The sequence below is a fragment of the Microtus ochrogaster genome, unplaced genomic scaffold (assembly GCF_000317375.1).
Source record: "Microtus ochrogaster isolate Prairie Vole_2 unplaced genomic scaffold, MicOch1.0 UNK24, whole genome shotgun sequence".
NCBI lineage: Eukaryota > Metazoa > Chordata > Mammalia > Rodentia > Cricetidae > Microtus > Microtus ochrogaster.
In genome coordinates, this window is record NW_004949122.1 from 271938 (window position 1) to 291673 (window position 19736).

The following is a 19736-nucleotide window of genomic DNA, read 5'->3' on the forward strand; positions in this document are numbered from 1 at the left end:
GAGGAGGAGGAGGAGAAGAAAAGAGAACAGAGAGAGAGAGAGAGAGAGAGAGAGAGAGAGAGAGAAACAGACAGAGACAGAGAGAGAACCCCCTTTCCTAAGAGAAGTCTTTCTGAGTTTTGCCCCTCTGAAGTCCACCTTCCATTCTCATCAGCATGGGGATTATAGCCCGTCAGTGGGTTACTCCTTTTGTGTAGGTTTGAAGTCCCATCTTTCTCTTTGCCTCTAGACATAGTCAAGCCTCTTTGTGGTTACACAACCTCCCTGCTAGGTCACATATATCTCAATTCCTTTCTCTTCTCTGTTCTAATCCAAATCCTTCAGAAGAGCAATTGTTATATTTAGGCTTTTTACTCTAAAAATTAAAACTGTCAATATCCCTTATTTGAGAACCTCTAATTTAGCTCTTGAAAGTCACAGTGTGTGAACTTATATAAACAATATATAAACAATATATATATATATATATATATATATATATATATCACAAATACTTGAAGGCATTTTTCTTGGCGTGTTTTCCCCTTTTCCTCCTCTTCTTTTGCATGCCCCCATCTCTTTTCACATTGCTCGCCAGCAAAAGCAAATGCCATTAACAATCAGAAACAAATAAAACATTTTTTCTATGTTCATCCCTATATCTCTACTTTCTTTTTTAAATTATTCTTTGTTTTCTAATCAGATTATTTTATACAAGTTATACATGATTTTTTATAGCTTGATTTTCCATTCCTGCACAATGGCTGATGGTGTAGAGGAGTCATCTCTGTCTTCTTTGTAGTTTAGGATCTACTCTTTTTGTGTCTGCAAAAAAATGCTGGTATCAGCTTTGTTGGTAACTGCCGAAACCTTGAATCAACCATGGTGTCTTTCAGTAGGCAAAAAATAAAGTGCGAAATATTCATACAGTGGTATGTTACTTGACCCTAAAAGAAATGTATTGTGAACCCTGCAAAGAGCCAATAAGGACCTTAATTACTAAGCAAAAGAAGAGAAGCCCGTCTCACGGCCATATACTGAAGAATTCCAGCAGTATAATAGTCTAGACTAGGAAACACTATGTAGGCAGTAAATAAATCAGGGTTGGAGAGGCAGAGATGGACACATGGGGTGTAGAGGGTTGGAGAGACAGGGGCACATGGGGTTCAGAGGGTTTGGGGGATCATGAAACTACTATACCAGCATCAATTTGTGGAAATGCACAGATGTCCAACACCAAGAGTGAGCGATCGTGCAAAGGGTGAACTCTGAGTGATGCAGTTCATCAAAATGGAACAAACACAATACAGGGCAGCAGGAAGCTTATAGTGATGAGGATGTGCATAGTGAAGAGGGTGTCAGGAAATACGTGAAACTCTACTTTCTGATAGTCAAAAAGATTTCTTTTAATTCTTAGATATGTTTAGGAGTGTACAACTGCACGTGGGTACCTGAATGAGAGTGATGCCCCTGGAGCTGGAGCTCCAGGAAGTTGTGAGCTGCCCTACACTGTGCTGGGAACCAAACTCACAGCTTCTCACAGAGCAATAGGTGCTTTCAACAGTTGAACCATCTCTCCATTTTTTTTCTGCTAAATCTTGATTTAAACTTCACACTGATTTAAAAACAAAAGCCCTATTAAAATAATCGAATAATGAACATCCTGGTCTACACCGAGTCTTCTGCAGTGGGGTGCTGAGGAACAGATATGATTAGGTTGTGTTGCATGATCTGCTGTCCTAAATGGTATTAAGCAAATGGTATTCTAAACTACTGTGCTACAAATATTAAAAACAGTTATGAACTATATCTCCATAAGAACTTGTCAAGCAACTCCACTTTCAAGACATCCAAGCTGTGGCTATCCATATCTAAGTTCTGAGAGAGTGGAGTCCCATTAGCCCTATGGGTTCCAGTTCTTTCTCTTTTATATGACATTTGTCCCTTTAAAAGATTCAGAAAGTCTAAAGCTCGAGATTGGAAGGCTGACTCAAAGGATAAAGGGGTTGCCATAAACATGAGGACTGGAATCTGAATCTCCAGCACTCATATGAAAGCCAGGCGGGTGTGGTGTGGATGGGTGTAGTGTGGGGGGATGTGGCAGTTTACCCTTAATTCCAGTGCTAGCCAGCTAGATATACCAACAACAGTAGAGAGCTCAAGTTCAGTGAGAGACTTTGCCTGAGTACCTAAAGTGTTGTGCAACTGAGGAAAAACCTAAGGCCAACCACTGGGCTCCACACAGATGTGTACACATGTACACAGCCAACTGTACACTCACACATATGTAAGTACATATACACGTAGCATATACAGACATATACACAGCAATATAGACACACACACACACACACACACACACACACACTATACCTTGACAACTTAGCCCATCAGAAGTTCTTCGGAAGCCTGTTCCACAATGGACCACACAGCGATAGGATCCAATGGTGTTGTCACAGTCCTGACCAGCATGACAGCTATGTCTACCCAAAGCACACTCATCAATGTCTACGATAGAAGGAGCCATGACATTGAGGTGAGTTGAAAAACAAGCAACTTAAGAACTTGTTGTGATGCAGGGATTAGAAACCACAGAGCATTTGAAAATATCAAAGAATAAGAAAAACTGAATGTTTTGGTTGACTCATTTGAAGTGACTTGGACAGTTAATAAATTCATAGCAGTGTGCTGTGATCTATTCGAAAGCCGGTTGCTGGATCAGACTACTTATAAATTAGGTGACTTTTAACAAATGAATTGCTCTGTCTGAGATCTCCAGTGAGCTATCCCAGGCATTCCTAATTTCTGGGTGTCCTTATAAAGGCAATGGCTGGCCAGTATTCTCTTTCTTACTTTCTCAGTGCAATGAGGACTTTTCTGTTTATTGCAAAGCTGTGGGAGGGGAAACTGGTCGATGACTGGCCTACCATGGTTTTCCTAGGTAAGGGTGTCTTGGTCATTGGACTAAGGTTCAGAGACTACCTTGGCAGGTTCTTCCATCTGCAGCTATCGTGAGACCTTTGGGGCAGGAGCAGTAATAGGCTCCCATGGCATTGTGGCAGCTGTGGGAGCAGGGATTCCCGACTGCACATTCATCTTCATCTAAAAGAGAAAACAGAAAGGACTGTCAGTGTGCAAAACTCCTGCTTCCTAGGAGCTGTTCAAGTCCATGACAACGATCATGCTTAGATGCCTAGGAACTGGATCAAATATCACAGAGAACACTTTAAGTGACACAGGATGGAATTGTTATGGAGAAATTAACTTCAAATCTCAAAGTCATTGCTGATAGTGATAGCTAAAATATATTTATATTTGCTGTAATCTAAAGGCTCCTTAGCAGTTGCAACTCGTTCTCCAAAGCATTCTTCAGAGATGGAATTTTTAGGAAACTACTCTAATTCGCATGACAAATCTGGAGAACAGAGGTTAAGTGAAGGCCAGAGTGGAGACCTGAATGCAGTCTGAACGCTAAGTCTTCCAGCCCACTGTGTTATGCTGGTCAGCGCAAGAGCAGCACTATGCAGGACAACAGGAAATCCTCAGCCATTTACTACACTGTGACTCCCTGTGAAGAAGTCTCTTGCAAGGGTACCTGTGGGACAGAACTGGCTTTATGGTTCCTGTGGGCCCACTATTCCATCCTACCCATGACTGAGCAGTTCTATGGTTAGGCGAATTTGTGTTGGATCACTGAGAGTTCACATTTATTGAGTTGCTGGATGGAGATTAATTTCCTCTGCTCACTTCACTCTGTACTTGCTGACCATCTCTGATACACTAGACTCTGGCCAAATTGAAGGCACACGGGCTTTATCAGCGCACTCAACTTCAAGTGTAGTCTGCCATTTGATAATAGGCAATCTTCAGTTTATTTAACTTCTCTACATCTCCGCTCTTTAGTTATCAGGTGGAACATTCCTAGGCAGCTGTGGTGATTAAATACCTAGGAAAATGGCAGCAGCAGCTGATTAAAAGATAACTTTTAGCTGAGACAGAGAGATGAATCAGCAGGTAAAGGTGCTTGCTGTCAAGCCTGATGACTTAAGCTTGATTCCTTGAAATCACATAGTGGAGAGAGACATCTGTCTCTTACAAAATTTCCTCTGGCTTTTTCAGGAGCTATGGTATTGCCATGAGCCACGGTATTTCCAGAAGCCACGGCACTGTCACAAGTCACTCCATGCCCCTTACACACAAAATAAACAAATGTAAAGGAAAGATACCTGTTGCTGACACTATATGAAATGAAAATATTTTATTCATTCCTATACCCACCAGCACAAAAGGGTCCCAGTGAGTCTAAGGTGAAGCCAGAGGGGCACTGGTTACTGCGTTCTCCTGCCAAAGTGAGAAAAGCACAATTAACTAGTCTGTGAGAACACTGGCACCCACTCCCAGTATCGCCTTCCCTGGAAAGATATGTCAAAGAAGAAATGATGAAAAAAAACACCACAGTGTTGGAAATAAACAAGAATGGAGAACTTCATGTTTTTTCAACCAAGAGTTAAATGAACTAGTCCAGAGGTTGTTGGCAAGCTGACACTGAAAACAAATTTTCTGTTTAAGTTATGAACAGGAATAAAAAGAAAACAAAATAAGTTATTCTGTAATAGCTAAAGAGAATCCGAGATAACTGTGTGTGCCAGGCACAGCAACAGGTGCATCCTGCTGTCCCGACCACTGGTGCACTTTCACGAAGGAGGAAAGATGCTGTTTCAGACGCTTGCTAGGGCAAACAACAGAAATGCTTTGCCTTAGTGGAAAAATCAACATTCTAGGCAGGAATCCCCCATTTCTTGGGGTTATCCATTTGAATATTGAGACTCTTGGCTGAAATTCTTGCGTGAGACTGTTTTCCTGTTCTGAGCAGTTGAAGCTAAGCAAGTGGGCAGGTTGAGCTAGAACAAATTGAAAATGATGTCAGGAAAAAGGTCACTGAGGAAAGAGATTCCTGAGAGCACTCAAAGTGAGGGTGAGAGAGTGGGAATGAGGGGGATGGAGCAAAAGCATCCAGAGCATGTAGTATGTGATAGCTTGAAGGGTTTGCGGCCCTTTGTTGTGGAATAATTGTTTTGTACACTGTGAATATGTGTCACTCTGGTTGGTTTAATAAAAAGCTGAACAACCAACAGCTAGGCGGGATTTTGGGAACAGAGAGGATGCTAGGAAGAAGGGAGCCATGAGGAGCCATGGAGGAAGCATGATATGTAGGAGATGAGGTAACAAGCCATGAGCCATGTGGCAGCACATAAGTTATAGCAATGGATTAATTGAAGTCATAAGAGCTAGTCAGAAACAAGCCTAAGCTATAGGCTAAGCTTTCATAAGTCTCCATGTCGTTATTTGGGAGCAGGCTGGCAGACAGAAAGATCCACCTACAATCCTTTAATACAGGTCCTTATGTTGTGGTGACCCACGGCCATAAAATTATTTCATTATTACTTCATAACTCTCATTTCGCTACTATTACAAATTGTAATGTAAATATCTATGCTTTCCAATGATCTTAGGTGACCCCTGTGAAAGAGTCGTTTGACCCCCAAAGGGTCCAACCCATTTGTTGGGAACCACTGGCTTAAAGGTTACAATCTGTTTCATTTCATTCAAACCTGACATCCTTACTGTTGTTGTGATACCTATTTCAGAAGAGGCGTCTGGAACAACAGTTTATAAGCTGTTTACGAGCAGAAGCTCGAGTGGGCAGCCTTAAGAAGGAAGCCCTTTTGAATTGGTTATTACGACTTATGTTCCTACATGCTTTAAACTTAACCAGTACGTGTGTAGGAACATTGTTGGTGATGTACTTGTGAAAGAAAAATCATGCCCTAGAAACAGAATTCATTATTCTCATATAGAAGCTTTGCATTTTTGGCTATAATTGGGAGAGACATTTTTTCATTAGGCGGCATTTGGGAGATGTTGCAGGAGGAGATTCCTTGTATACTAGCATGATAAAGTATTAAAATTTCGTGCATGGAGCTGGGTGTGGTGGCACATGCCTGCAATCCTAGCATCTAAAAGGGGAAGGAAGATGGTGTGTTTAAAGGTCAGTCCAGGCTGTGACAGGGAGTTCCTAGTGGGGAAAGTTTTAAAAAGAAAAACCCAGTGAGTAGGGAAGGCCCAGGCGCAGGTTTCAACAATTCTGCAATGTGGAGGAAAGTCCCGAGCATTTGTTGCTCTGAAAAACTTTGATGTAAGTAGGAGGCTGCAATGATAGAAACTTAGTGATATATTACATATTAAACAGTTTCACGTGATTTAACTATATAATGGATTTTCTAGAATTCAGCTATCATGTAAATTTGTATCTTATTCTCCTTCATTTTATCCAGAATATAATAAAGAATTCTTTAAAGTTACCTTCCTCCACAAAAAGCACAGCAGGATTTTATAGATCAGGTTAGGCAAATGGCTAGTTTTCTTTAGCTACAGATTCTCATATTAAATAATGATATTTCATTATGAATTATTTTCCTTTGTTCATTCTTTCCAGGTGTATGTGGAGTGTACATGTGTTTGCACACCTTGTATGTGGGTATACTTGGCTGTGCCTGATTGTGTGGAATCCAGATGTTGATGTTATGATGTCATTTCTTAACCTCTGCTTACTCACCTTGCTTTTTTTGAGACAGAGTCTCCCTCTCTCTATCATTGAACCCTAAACTTGCCATTTTTACTATATTATTTGGCCAGGAAGCCTCCAGGATCCTTTTGTCTTTTCTGTGCTGGGGATACAGGCATGTGCCTCTGTGTATAGCATTTAAGTGGGGTCCTTTAAGTGGGTCTTTTTATTTGCATAGAAAACATTCTATCCACTGAGATGTAGATCTTTTAATCTGCTATAATAATTGTTAAGGAAAAGACAAATACATTTGTTCTTAATAGCATGACTATTGCCACACAATCACCCAGGAGTGGAAAATGCAGGCTTTATTACAGTGCATACTGCTCTTTTCAATCACTATTACACCATAAATGTTCTCTTCACTTGTGTAAACGTACAATGGTGTCTAATACATGACCCACACTCAATGAATGTTAGGAAAAATATGAATCAACTATTTCTTGATAATTATTTCAATGATTTTTAAGAGATTATTAAAAATGTATCATATTTTCATATCATGTCCGACTTCTACGATGTTTATTTGTTAATTCTTCTATTACAAAGAAACTAGATGAAACCTCTAGGATAGTAATGTTGGGCTATTTCTGTGATTTTGTTAGGACAGACTTAGAGCATCAACATTTGTTAAAGAATCAACCATGCAAGCTTGCCCTCTGGTGGCTACTGAGAAACGGCAGGCACACAACGAAATTCACAGAGCAACTCTTTCAACACACAAATCATAGAATCACACATGCAAGGCCTGCAACGGAATTTAATTGCCTTTAAATGTGTTTATCTATATTCTGGGACTCAGATTATTTAGTAACAATCTCAGATGGTGCAAAGATGTTCACGTGGCTTTAGGCTTAACATTTAACATTTAAGCCTAACATGTAAGAAGTATATGTGCCTATTTAGCCAATACTTTGGCTTCTCCAAGGCACGTCCAACATTTTGGTGTGGTGACATGATGTATTCTTCTACAAAGCTTGTGATCAAGATCTTTGCAATCCATCACAAGCACGGGTGCTATAGCACAACCACCAAGGAAAGCTGGGCAGACATTGAGGAAATGGCTGAGTGAAATAAGAGAGGAATAAACAGCATTTGTCATCTGCCACTATGTCGTGTGGCAGAGGAGAGCTGAAAACTCACATGGAATGTAAAACATAGTAAACATTTTACCTAGGTATGAAGATAGCTTTATACTAAAAAAGAACAAAGATGTTACCAAAAAAAAAATCAATAACAAACCCTCAAAATGTCACAGAATATGAAACTGACAACTGCAGTGGTTTGGAAGGATGAGAAGAAACACTGGGGACCAGACACTCCAAACAAGCCCACACCACAGCACAGAGCACACATCACTTCAGGGTCTGGGGCTGTCTATAGAAAATGGACAGCGGTTCAGAAGTGATGTATTACACGGCAGTTTCCAGGAATGAGAGATAATAGTATTGTAACTATTCTCCACAGCTTTTTTGTTTGTTTTCCTGATAAAACGTCACTATGGTGTCCTTTTCTCATAGGAGTCAGGTGTGGGTGATAAATTTTATGGCCACATTGATTTAAGGCCTAAGTGGCTGTTAAGACATGTCAGTATGAATTCTTTTATTTTCCTATTTTTCTCTGCATTGTATCTCTTCTTGATCCACACCTTCCTTAGTGACAATATTAATGTACCCAATAAAGAGAATAAAGCGCTTAAAAGAAAGCGGCTTTGAGAATCTGCCCATTAGCTTAAGCTGTGATATACTTTACATGATATTTCAGAGATTTTGAAAACTCATTGATTCAAAAAGGACTTTATTATCTAAAGAAAAACATTCAGGTAGATAATATATATTTTAATCCTCTCCTAGAATATGGACTGGAGCAGCAATTCTGCCAGGTGCTATGATGGGGCATCTAAGGAAACTAAATGTACCTGAACAATCTTTACACAGGAGGGCCGACCTACAACAAAAACAAAGAATGGAGTACACAAGGAAAACCTAACTCTAGCACGTTAGGTCTGGGCCTTCTTAGTACTGTTTTGAATGGCTTCAAGGCAGCTGACTTTATCCTTTTTAAAAGAACAAGAAAGGGGCTGGAAAGATTGCTCAGCAGTTAAGAGCACTGACTGCTCTCCCAGAGGACCTGGATTCAATTCCCATCATGCACATGGCATCTCACACCTGTCTATAACTCCAGTTCTAGCAGACCTGGCACCCATGGCAAAACACCAAAAGCACATAAAAACAACTAATTAATTAAATAATTAATAAAAGAAAAATTAGAAAAGAAAGAAAGAAAAGAAAAAAAGAAAAAGATGGCAGCACAGATATTTGGATCTTTCTTTAATCATATTACCTTTGGAAATCGAAGCATGGATTTTAAAACCCAGTGTCTCTTCTAGTTGGTTGTAGTTAGACTCCACAGAAGATGCATGAAGAGTTTCTACTAAGAAAGGCATTTTCCCCCAGGCCTGATCGTAGAAAATGGTGTGGTTCCATGTGTAGGGGACACTGATGCCATCGATGGTGAAGAGCCGGGTTGAGTAGGCGTAGAGCTGCCCAGGACCTGTTTGAATGTAGTCCTCCGTGTAATCCTAAGGAAAAGGACTTGGGGGTCAACACGGCACCTGGCATTTTTCCTAGGGGACTTTGAAGAGTGCTCAGAGGGAGATGGTAAAGCCTTGCAGATTAACAGTGGAATTCTGAATAGAGCTGCAACAGCACAGTAGTGTTCTGGAAGTAATTCCTAGGTTGACTCTTTTCATTACAACCAGATTTGTAATTTACTGTCACAATTTGTGGCTTAACAAGATGCTGAAGTTGTAGGTCACGAACAAAGCAAGTTGTCTGAGGGGCTATTTTCTCCACTGTGGAAGCTCACAAAGCCTTTTCCATTTCTTTCAAGTTGAATTTTAGTTTTTGAAATTTAATTATAATTACATCATTTCCCCTTCCCTTTCTCCCCCTCTTTAATGATAGTACACAAAAACCTCTTATAGGGATCTATTCTCTTTTTCAGGAGAAAACTCAACAAGTGGCTTAGATCAGCACAGCAGCTATTCTGGCTCTGATATACTAGGTAATAAAAACACTCAGAGAGATTTAAAAGCTGAGCCCCTGGAGATTTCTAAGCAAAGACCAGATGGTTATTTACAACCTTGCCGGAGCAGTGATTTATCTGCAGAGCAAACAGTAAGAACCGAGGACCGCTGAGCTCTGCCACAGGACTTTTGCTTGGCCTCCTCCTCACCGTTACACTGATAACCATGAAGATCTTGGAACAAGTTACCTTCACACTGACTTCAGCAGGTGACTGGAGCTGCAGGACGTAACCACTCACGATGACATCGAGCAGCAAAGCACCGTCAGAATCCAAGCCCCGTGCCACGTGTGTCATCCGCAAGACCTCTCCTGGGAATGGCATTGCATTCATTTCCACAGCAATAATAGTAACAGTTATTATTATCATTCTATATATGGTTGGTGGAAGCATAGAGAAGAGTGATCTAATATAATAGCGTTATTTCACAGATTCCCTGTTAAAAAGTCAGCCTTACTCAATTGTCTTCCAAAATTCTTTCCCTGTGGCAAAAGCATAACTTTTAATTACTCAGAAGATTCCAGACCTTAAACTCAAGCAACAATCAACCATTTATGCAAAATCCCTGCTGAGGCTATGGGCCAGACAACTTCAGCAGGGACCAGCAATGCCCACAGGCTTCTACAGGGTTCTGCTTTCGCCAGAGCTTCGGCACCATAAGTAAGTGGATATCAAATGGTCCACCTGTCCTCTGCTGACTAAACACTGGTTAAGGAGAGGCACCCTCCCTAACCCGTTCTTCCCAGAGGTCAATCCCACTGAGACTGGCCTGCTCCAAAGAGGCTGAAATAGAGCGTTGCGTGTCTCTTTGCGAAGACAGGAAGGGTCTCAAAGGGCTAACGCACGACGATTAGGACAAAAGCAAGCAGAAAGCATTAGTGTGTTCAGCCTTGTTGCCATCTGTCAGGTAGAGAATCACCATAAATGAGCTGATTCGTGGTGAAAGACAAGGCTCTAACTCATAACAAAAATGATCTCCCTTCGTTATTCATGCTTTAAATCCTTCCAAGGTTTAAAGACAACAGGCACAGAAAGGAAGATAAAGAAGGCATTGGGTTGTAGAATTACTGTTCTTGATAACACACAGTGCCTTACAGACCTTGTAGTAGCATCCACAGACAGAAAGCCACAAAGCTGCTTTCTTCCATTACTCATGTAATGTGCACCATAAACTTGTCATAACTACATGAGAGTATGCACCATGTTTTTCTTAGTCGCCCAGCTTTACAGTGATGTATCTATGTCTAACCCATGCATCTATATCTATGCCTCTATGTCTGTCTGTATGTAGTAGAGTATCATGTTCACTTGACACTAACCAGTTGCAAATTCCACTTGGGTCTCTCGTTTGAACACTGCGTTAGTGAGGGTAAAACCATTGACTGCTTCTCCTATCTCTTTTGCTGTTGTCCAGTAAATGGGATTTAGGATAGAAATGATCTTTCTCATTGCTGGACCTAAAAGAAAAAGATAAACGGGGTTACAGAGTAAAATTTAACTGTCAATTATTATTGTAGTATATTATTCACAAGGGTGGATGCTAAAGTTGACTAATATATGGTCAATGCGTCCTTGGATATCTTTTCCATTAGCATATACTATCTGTACAAAATACTGGATTCACTAAAACATTTTCATACAGGTACTAATGCACTTTGACCCTCTCCCCAGCCAGGTCCTTTCTCTTTGGGATAAGAACAAACAATGTATTATATTAATGACTTAAGATTTCATCCTTTAGAATCTTTAGGTAAAAACAGGAAGATAAAGAATAAAGCATGTTTTAAAAAGAAATTTATGAAGGCAGATGAGATGGCTCAGTGGATCAAGGTGCTTGCTGCTAAGCTTGATTACCTGAGTTCAATTTCTGGGACCCATGTGGTGGGAGGAGAGAACTGATTCATCCCCATAAGCTGCCCTCTCATCTCCATATACACACCATGGTACACATGGGAATGTACACTCAAATAAACAACAATTAAGTATTTAATTAAATGTAATAAATAAGTTTATTCAAATTCAATAAATAAAGCTACTCACCAAGACTTCGGGGCACATTGGTAATCTTGGCCTGTATTATTCTTGTATCAGAATTGGGGCTGTCTGTTATTGTGGCATCAAGGAACGCGATTCCAAACTCAACATCATTAATATTCCCAATAACACTCCCTCTGGCTCGCTGGGGTCCACCTATTGGGAGAAGAAAAAAAAATTCCTGGATAAGGAATCAATTCCATCAATATTCCATGAGGGAAAGGAAAGCCAGCACTCAGAGATGCTACAAATCTTTCCTCAGACATCAAAGAGTCCCAAGGCATCCAAATTTCAAAGCCAAATTAATAAGCTTTTAAAACATTCCACTTTCACATAACACCCATTATCCCCATAAATCTAGTATCCTTCCGATCTGTGAACATCAGAGTACTATTTCCTAAGCCAAAGAATACAGTATGTCCATTCTCACAGTCCAAATAAAGCATGTGTTTGTTGATGGTGATGAAACCATGACTACCATGAGTTTACAGAGAAAGTCACGTGTGGCAGTAAACACTTCATATTCATTAACTCCTTTGACTCTATCAACGGTTCTAAGAGGAAGCTTTAAACAGACACAGTTTGCAGACTGGTCAAACAAAGTTCAGAGAAATAACATAGTGCTACCATCATTACTGGTCTAGAGAGAGAGGACTGAATACATTATCTTCTTGCCTTCGAAATGTGCTCTAGAAATTGATAAAATTGTGTATGTTTATTGTGGATAATGTGTTGTTTTAAAATATGTATACATTTGGGGACAGATGAAATCAACTAATTAGCATATTTGTCACTTTTTTTTTTCGAGGCAGGGTTTCTCTGTGGTTTTGGAGCCTGTCCTGGAACTAGCTCTTGTAGACCAGGCTGGTCTCGAACTCACAGAGATCCGCCTGCCTCTGCATCCCAAGTGCTGGGATTAAAGGCGTGCGCCACCACCGCCTGGCCATTTGTCACTTCTTAAACCTACTGTTTGTATAGGGACAATACTTAACAACTGTTTTCTTTTCATTGCAGAATCCTGTATGATTATGGAGAATGTAGAAAAACAACATGGAAGTAGACAAAGTAGGACAGAGGTCTCCAGGGGCAAAGGGGGAGGGGAGGCTTGGAGACATACTGGTCAAGGCTACAATGTTACGAAGGGAAAAGAATTTAAACATATCATCTGTAGAACTATTCATAATTGCTAATAATATAAACCATGTTCTATCTATTGTTTCCTTCTTTAGAACAAGGAAAGATCTCACAAGCAAAATACCATCTAATCTTTGTAGCAGGTCACTGTCTGAATAATGTGGTATATTGTACAATTTGGATCAGTGTGTGCACATGTGTGCATATGAACATACCTATATGTATGTATGTATGTATGCATGTATGCACTAGTTCCTTTGGAGATGGGGTCTTAGCAGTCTTGAGCTATAGTTAATGCCTTCGTTATTGTATTTGTCTATCTGATGATAATTAACATGGGAGAAATTTGAGAAATATAATTTTGACAGCATTGTAAAATTCATACCAAAACAATTTGATTAAAGAACAAATATGAGAACTCCCTCTTTCCTTGGTCCTAAGCAGGAGAATGAGGGAGCTGGTGGGCAGGGTTGCAAATCATTCAGTCTGAATGATTATTGATGAGTGTTGCTTCTATTTTAACTGAGGAGCTTGAGTCCCAGCACTGAACAGATATTTCCTCAATCTGGCTACCTGGCTGGGTTTCTTGAAATCTTGTCAGATTCTGTGACTCAAGCTGTCTGTCTATCTAGACAATGAAACACAGCAACTGAAGCCAGAACTGTTCTCTTGCTTCAGGAAGGAGTCTCAAACCCCCCATGACCATTGATGCATAGGGCATGTTTGCTGTGCAGTTGAGTGCTTGATACTTGGTCTTTCAGTTTGTCTACTTACATGTAAAAATCACTCAACCTAAATTGTTCTCACCCTGCAAATGGGGCTTTCTCGATTTTCAGGGACATTTTATTTCTGAGGAAAACTTTAAAGCTTTGTAAGGTCCAATAGTATCTTCCCATCAGCGATATTGCAGCTGTCAATCATTAGAAACACGTCCTCTGACACAAAGAAGCCCCAAAGGAGCAAATAGAGGCCAAAATCCAGCTGTAAGCACTGTTCTAGGGGGCACAGACTTTTATAACTTTTTATAACATTTCCTTCCAGAGCTGGCACTGTTTCATTTATCGTGGGGTTCAAATGGTACCTTTTTCTGATTTGCATGATCACTCTACACTTGTGCTAGCCATGGTCCTGCCAAAGTACAGCTCACTTACCTGGACATGCCTGTGTATTGCATCTGGATACCTGAGTGGCATCTCCTGGACAGGAACGGCCACTTTTGGATGGCACTGGATTGTCACATAGCCGCTTCCTCATCCTTTCACCTCCTCCGCAGGAGACAGAACAGTGGCTCCAACTATGCCATGTTCCCCAACTTCCATCCACTGTGAACAAGCATGGAAGGACCAATAGTAAGGATTCAGTTTTAAAATCTTCACTTGGGACACTCCTGATATACCAGCGACAAGGTGACAACAAGGATCACTAAGCAATAGGTTTGCTCATCACACAGACTGGAATTAAGAGGCTCACCAGGACACATGTCAGTGTTGCATCTCTGGATCTGGGTATCTGGCCCCCCACAGGCTCTTCCTCCATTGGAGGGACGTGGGTTGTCACACGTGCGGTACCTTCGCGTCTGCCCTCCATTGCAAGTTCGGCTGCATGTACCCCAGCCACTCCACGGGCTCCAGTTACCATGGGCTGCAACATGCAAGAATTTGACATGACTAAAATAAAAAACACCAATGATAGCCTTTGCTGGAGAGGTTGTGGAGAAAGGGGTACACTCATCCATTGCTGGTGGGAATGCAAACTTGTGCAACCACTCTGGAAAGCAGTGTGGCGGTTTCTCAGGAAATTCGGGATCAACGTACCCCTGAACCCAGCAATACCACTCTTGGGAATATACCCAAGAGAGGCCCTATCATACAACAAAAGTATATGCTCAACTATGTTCATAGCAGCATTGTTTGTAATAGCCAGAACCTGGAAACAACCTAGATGCCCTTCAACGGAAGAATGAATGAAGAAAGTATGGAATATATACATATTAGAGTATTACTCAGCAGTAAAAAACAAGGACTTCTTGAATTTTGCATGCAAATGGATGGAAATAGAAAACACTATCCTGAGTGAGGTAAGCCAGACCCAAAAAGAGGAACATGGGATGTACTCACTCATATTTGGTTTCTAGCCATAAATAAAGGACACTGAGCTTATAATTCGCGATCCTAGAGAAGCTAAATAAGAAGGTGAATCCAAAGACAAACATATAGGCATCCTCCTGAATATTAACCTTCATCAGGCGAAGAAAGGAGACAGAGACAGAGACCCACATTGGAGCACCAGACAGAAATCTCAAGGTCCAAATCAGGTCCAGAAGGAGAGAGAGCATGAGCAAGGAACTCAGGACCGCGAGGGGTGCACCCACACACTGAGACAATGGGGATATTCTACTGGGAACTCACCAAGGGCAGCTGGCCTGGGTCTGAAAAAGCATGGGATAAAACCGGACTTGCTGAACATAGCGGACAATGAAGACTACTGAGAACTCAAGAACAGTGGCAGTGGGTTTTTGATCCTACTGCATGTACTGGCTTTGGGGGAACCTAGGCAGTTTGGATGCTCACCTTACTAGACCTGGATGGAGGTGGGTGGTCCTTGGACTTCCCACAGGTCAGGGAACCCTGATTGCTCTTAGAGCTGATGAAAGAGGGGGACTTGATCGGGGGAGGGGGAGGGAAATGGGAGGCGGTGGTGGGGAGGAGGCAGAAATCCTTAATAAATAAATACAATTAAAAAAAAAGAATTTGACATGAAACAGGGTTCTAAAGTTGAGAAGTAAAAGAAACCATGGCATTCATCCCCAAATCAAGGAAAACCCTTCGAGAAATAAACAGATATTCAAATCAATAAGTGGATATCTTTTCAAAGCAGGTGACTCAGGTGATGCTTTGATTGGAGACAGAGGAGATACTCTAGTGAAGATGATTCCCTTCAACTGCTCTGATATTATATTTAAGCTGTCCCACGAGCTAAAGGGACACATAGTCTCCAGTCTTGCTGAGCAGAGGCTGTAACATTCAGAACACACTAATCCAAAACATTTTGGCATCCTAAATTAAAGGTTGAAGAGCAAGCAATAAAATACTGTAACTTTAAGGTTTGGAGTCAAAACAAAGCTTTAGGGAAGTAACGTCGACTCACTGTTTCCAACACTCACTTGGACAAGGATCACTATTGCAAAAATCACTCTGGACATCACTCCCCTCACACTGGCTTCCTCCATACTGTGGCGCGGGGTCAGAACACGCCCTCGTTCTCTTCCTGGCACCCCCACCACAGGACACCGTGCAGGCGCTCCAACTGGCCCAAGCTGCCCACTTGCCGTCAACTGTAGTAACAGAAAATCATATGTGCTCATTTACTACCTGAAAATGATTAGGTTAAAAAATCATCAGAGGGTCTTGGCCGGAGAGGTGGCTCAGATGTTAAGTGCGTGTGGCTCTTCCAGAGGACCTAGTTTGGTTCTCAGTACCCAGCCTAGCTCACGACTGCCTCCTAACTGTAGCACATCTGTCCCCTTCTTCTGACTTTTACAGGTACACACACGCGTGTGGCACACACACACACACACACACACACACACACACACACACACACACACACAAAACAAGAATAAATAAAAAGAAATTAAAAAACCATGACCAGGTCAAACTGTGGCCATGTTGGGGTAATGCCATTGTTGGGTGAGTGGTAGGTGTCAGTAGGTGAGTGTGTGAACTTTACTTGTCTCACCTGGACAGTGTCTCTCATTGCAGACTTGCATCTGGGTTTCTGCTCCGCTGCAGTAGGCTCCACCAAATGATGGTGGTGGGTTGTTGCAAAGTCTTGTTCTCGACTGACTGCCTTTTCCACAACTTTTGCTGCATGCACCCCAAGGCTGCCAAACACTCCACACTCCATGAACTACAAACAACAGAGGCAGTTTCAAGCCACAGGACCGTATTTATTTAAAAAACAAAATTATGCAAATAAATTAACTCCATAGCGAGTTAAAAAAATCCCACAATCTAAAATAACTAAAATTGCACCAAAAGAAATATAACTAATGATGTCCTCCTTCTCTCATGTTTGGTTTGCAGAGGGAATTGTGTCCAGGGACACTCAGAAGGCTTAACAACTGCCAACATAAATGCTTACAATTATTCAAAGGAGGCTATTTTACTAAAATCAAATTTAATCAAGCGACCATATGTAAACAGAATCTGAGTGTTCAAGCCCGAGCTAAGCGTTTGTGCACATTTGGTAGTCTAGGGATAGTAGAAGAGACCAGGAGCTTCTAAACAAGTCTGCCTAACAGATCTAGATGTGCTATGGGTAAGAAGACATTTTCAACAATGCTGTTTTGGACCCAAGACTGCAGGCGTGCAGCCCCAAATGTGGCCTGGCTTCTCACTTACCCATGTTCTGTTCTTGGATCTTCCAGCAACAGGGTGATTTGCACAGGTCTAAGCCTTTGAACAGTTTTCTCCATTACATAATGTTCATGAATTAGAAATTCGGAATAACACACTCACCTACTTGTTAAACAACAGAAACAAAACTGACCCACAGTTTCCAGAAAGCGCAATTAAGGACTTTCTTTTGGCAGTGAATGCATTACAGCATCAGGACCACAGGACTGGAACAGTCCACCGCTTCCTCCTAGGTGCGTGGGCTGAGAAGCAGCACTGTGGGTTCCCTCATGCAGGAGTCAGTATCAGGCCATATTTTCCTCAGAGAGCTTTCTAGATATGGTGATCATAAAGCATGCTTCTATGGTCACTAGCTTTGCCAGATATATAAACCAAAAGTGGGGTTAAGACTTGTATCTAAGTACTCTCAACACAACTTCTAAGAAACTGCAATATTAAAATTAACCAATGAGATTATCATTTTTCTGATTTTAAAGGAAATATTAAAACATCTTGCATTTCCTCATAATTATTTATTTATTTATTTTTCCTCATAATTATTGATCTTTGATTAAGGTGACTACTTATTCTCTTGCTTTGTAGACAGCAGCAAACACAATCACAGGAACCTATTGTACTCAACAAGAATTTGTTCTAAGACAATATTTGACTAACCCTAGCTGGGAGGGAACACTTAAAATCACCATGCTGTTGCAAATGGATGGAACTAGAAAAAACTATCCTAAGTGAGGTAACTCAGATCCAGAAAGATGAACATGGTATGTACTCACTCATAAGTGGATAATAGCTGTAAAGCAAAATATAATGAGCCTATAGTCCATGATCCTAGAGAAGCTAATAACAAGGTTATCCACCTGGAAAGGGGAAATAGACAAGATCACCTGACAAAATTGGGAGCATGGGGGTGGGAAGAGAAGGGAGAGTGGAAGGGGAAAAAGAGCCGTGAAGGGGAGAGGGAGAAGAACTTCAGGGGAAAGGATAGTTGAAATGAAGGAAGGAAATGAGAGCAAGGAAAGAGATATTTTGATTGAGGGAGACATTATGTTGCTAGCAAGAAACCTAGCTCTAGAGAAATTCCTGGGAATCCAAAAGGATGACCCCAGCTAAGACCCTAAGCAATAGAGGAGAGGGTACCCAAACTGCCCTTGCCCTGTAGTCAGATTGATGACTATTTTAAATATCACCATAGAAACTTCATCCAGCAACTGATAGAAACCGAGGCAGAGACCCACAGTGAAACACTGGTCTGAGCTCCCAAAGTCCAGTTGAAGAGTGGGAGGAGTAAGAATATGAGCAAAGAGGTCAAGACCATGATGGGGAACACCCAGTGAACAAGTTTACCTGAGCTAATTGAAGCTCACCAACTCCAGTCAGACAGGGAAGGAACCAGCATAGGACCAAACTAGACCCTCTGAATGTGGGTGATAGTTGTATGGCTGGGGTAGACTGCAGGACTGCAGGCAGTGGCACCAGGATTTATACCTCCTGCTTGCACTGGCTTTTTTTTGGGGGGGGGGAACCCATTCTCTTTGGATAGATACCTTGCTCAGCCTAGATATAGTAGGGTGGGCTTTGGGCCTTCCCCAAAGCAATGTGCCTTACTCTCTCTGAGGAGTGGATGTGAGGAGGGGTGGAGGAAAAGTAAAGGGAATTTCAAGGATGTTCATTAATCGAAGTCGAAATCTCTGATGACATAGAGATGCATTATCAGCAGAGGTTAGGGTTGACTGGCATTTGTTTATGTAATGTACGCCTTCTTTCTACTCTACACAAATAGAGGTTTGAAAACTCCCCTTGAAAGTGTTTTGTTTTGACTTTTTATTTCTCTTTTTTTCCTTCACAGGGGTACGTTCATCCACTGACTTTTTATTTCTAATTCACAAAGAAACCCTAACCAAGACTGATCTTTATGACAGAAGATGGAGTAGAATTGAAAACTTCTTTTAAATAGAGATAAACAAAACAAAAAAAGAAAAGGAAACTAAGAAATATAATGTAAACCAAAGAAAGCATACAAGATCATGATGTTTGGAAGATTCCAAAAACCTCCTAAATAGTCAAACTAATCCACAAAAAAAAAAAAACCCACAAAAGAGAGGAATTGCTAAATAAGATTTCAAACCACAGTCAGTGCATTTATTATAATTTGTGGAAGTTCTGTGAAGAGCAGCAGAGGCCTGGGATAGTAATAACCACTCTTGAGAAGACCCGGAGCCAGCAGGTCCTTAGGGCCTGTGCAATCCTGGGCCCCTGGCTTGGCTTCTGTGTATTAAACTTCAACTCACTGTCTCACTACTAGAGAGTGCACTGCTAACAGTATACCCAAACAAGAGCTAAATTCAGTTGGCTTGTAGACAGTGGAATAACTAAGGAAAGCCCCCCTCACCCCCCAAACCATAAACCAATAAATCAGTGGGAAAATAATAGTAAATACATAGTTGCCAAACATGGAGAGAAAA

General features: G+C 41.2%; 1 protein-coding gene across 1 annotated transcript in view; it reads right to left on the reverse strand.

Moving 5' to 3' along the window:
- The window catches only part of Hmcn1 (hemicentin 1), a 199000-nt gene that overhangs the window by 23498 nt on the left and 155766 nt on the right, over nt 1-19736 (reverse strand). Inside the window, exons 68-78 of the mRNA XM_026789592.1 lie at nt 16598-16768; nt 16023-16193; nt 14330-14500; nt 14011-14181; nt 11732-11881; nt 11011-11148; nt 9881-10002; nt 8948-9185; nt 4258-4320; nt 2962-3081; nt 2353-2487 (exon numbers count right to left, since the gene is read on the reverse strand). Of these exons, the coding sequence (XP_026645393.1) occupies nt 2353-2487; nt 2962-3081; nt 4258-4320; nt 8948-9185; nt 9881-10002; nt 11011-11148; nt 11732-11881; nt 14011-14181; nt 14330-14500; nt 16023-16193; nt 16598-16768 (1650 nt within the window). The remainder of the gene's footprint in view (nt 1-2352; nt 2488-2961; nt 3082-4257; nt 4321-8947; nt 9186-9880; nt 10003-11010; nt 11149-11731; nt 11882-14010; nt 14182-14329; nt 14501-16022; nt 16194-16597; nt 16769-19736) is intronic.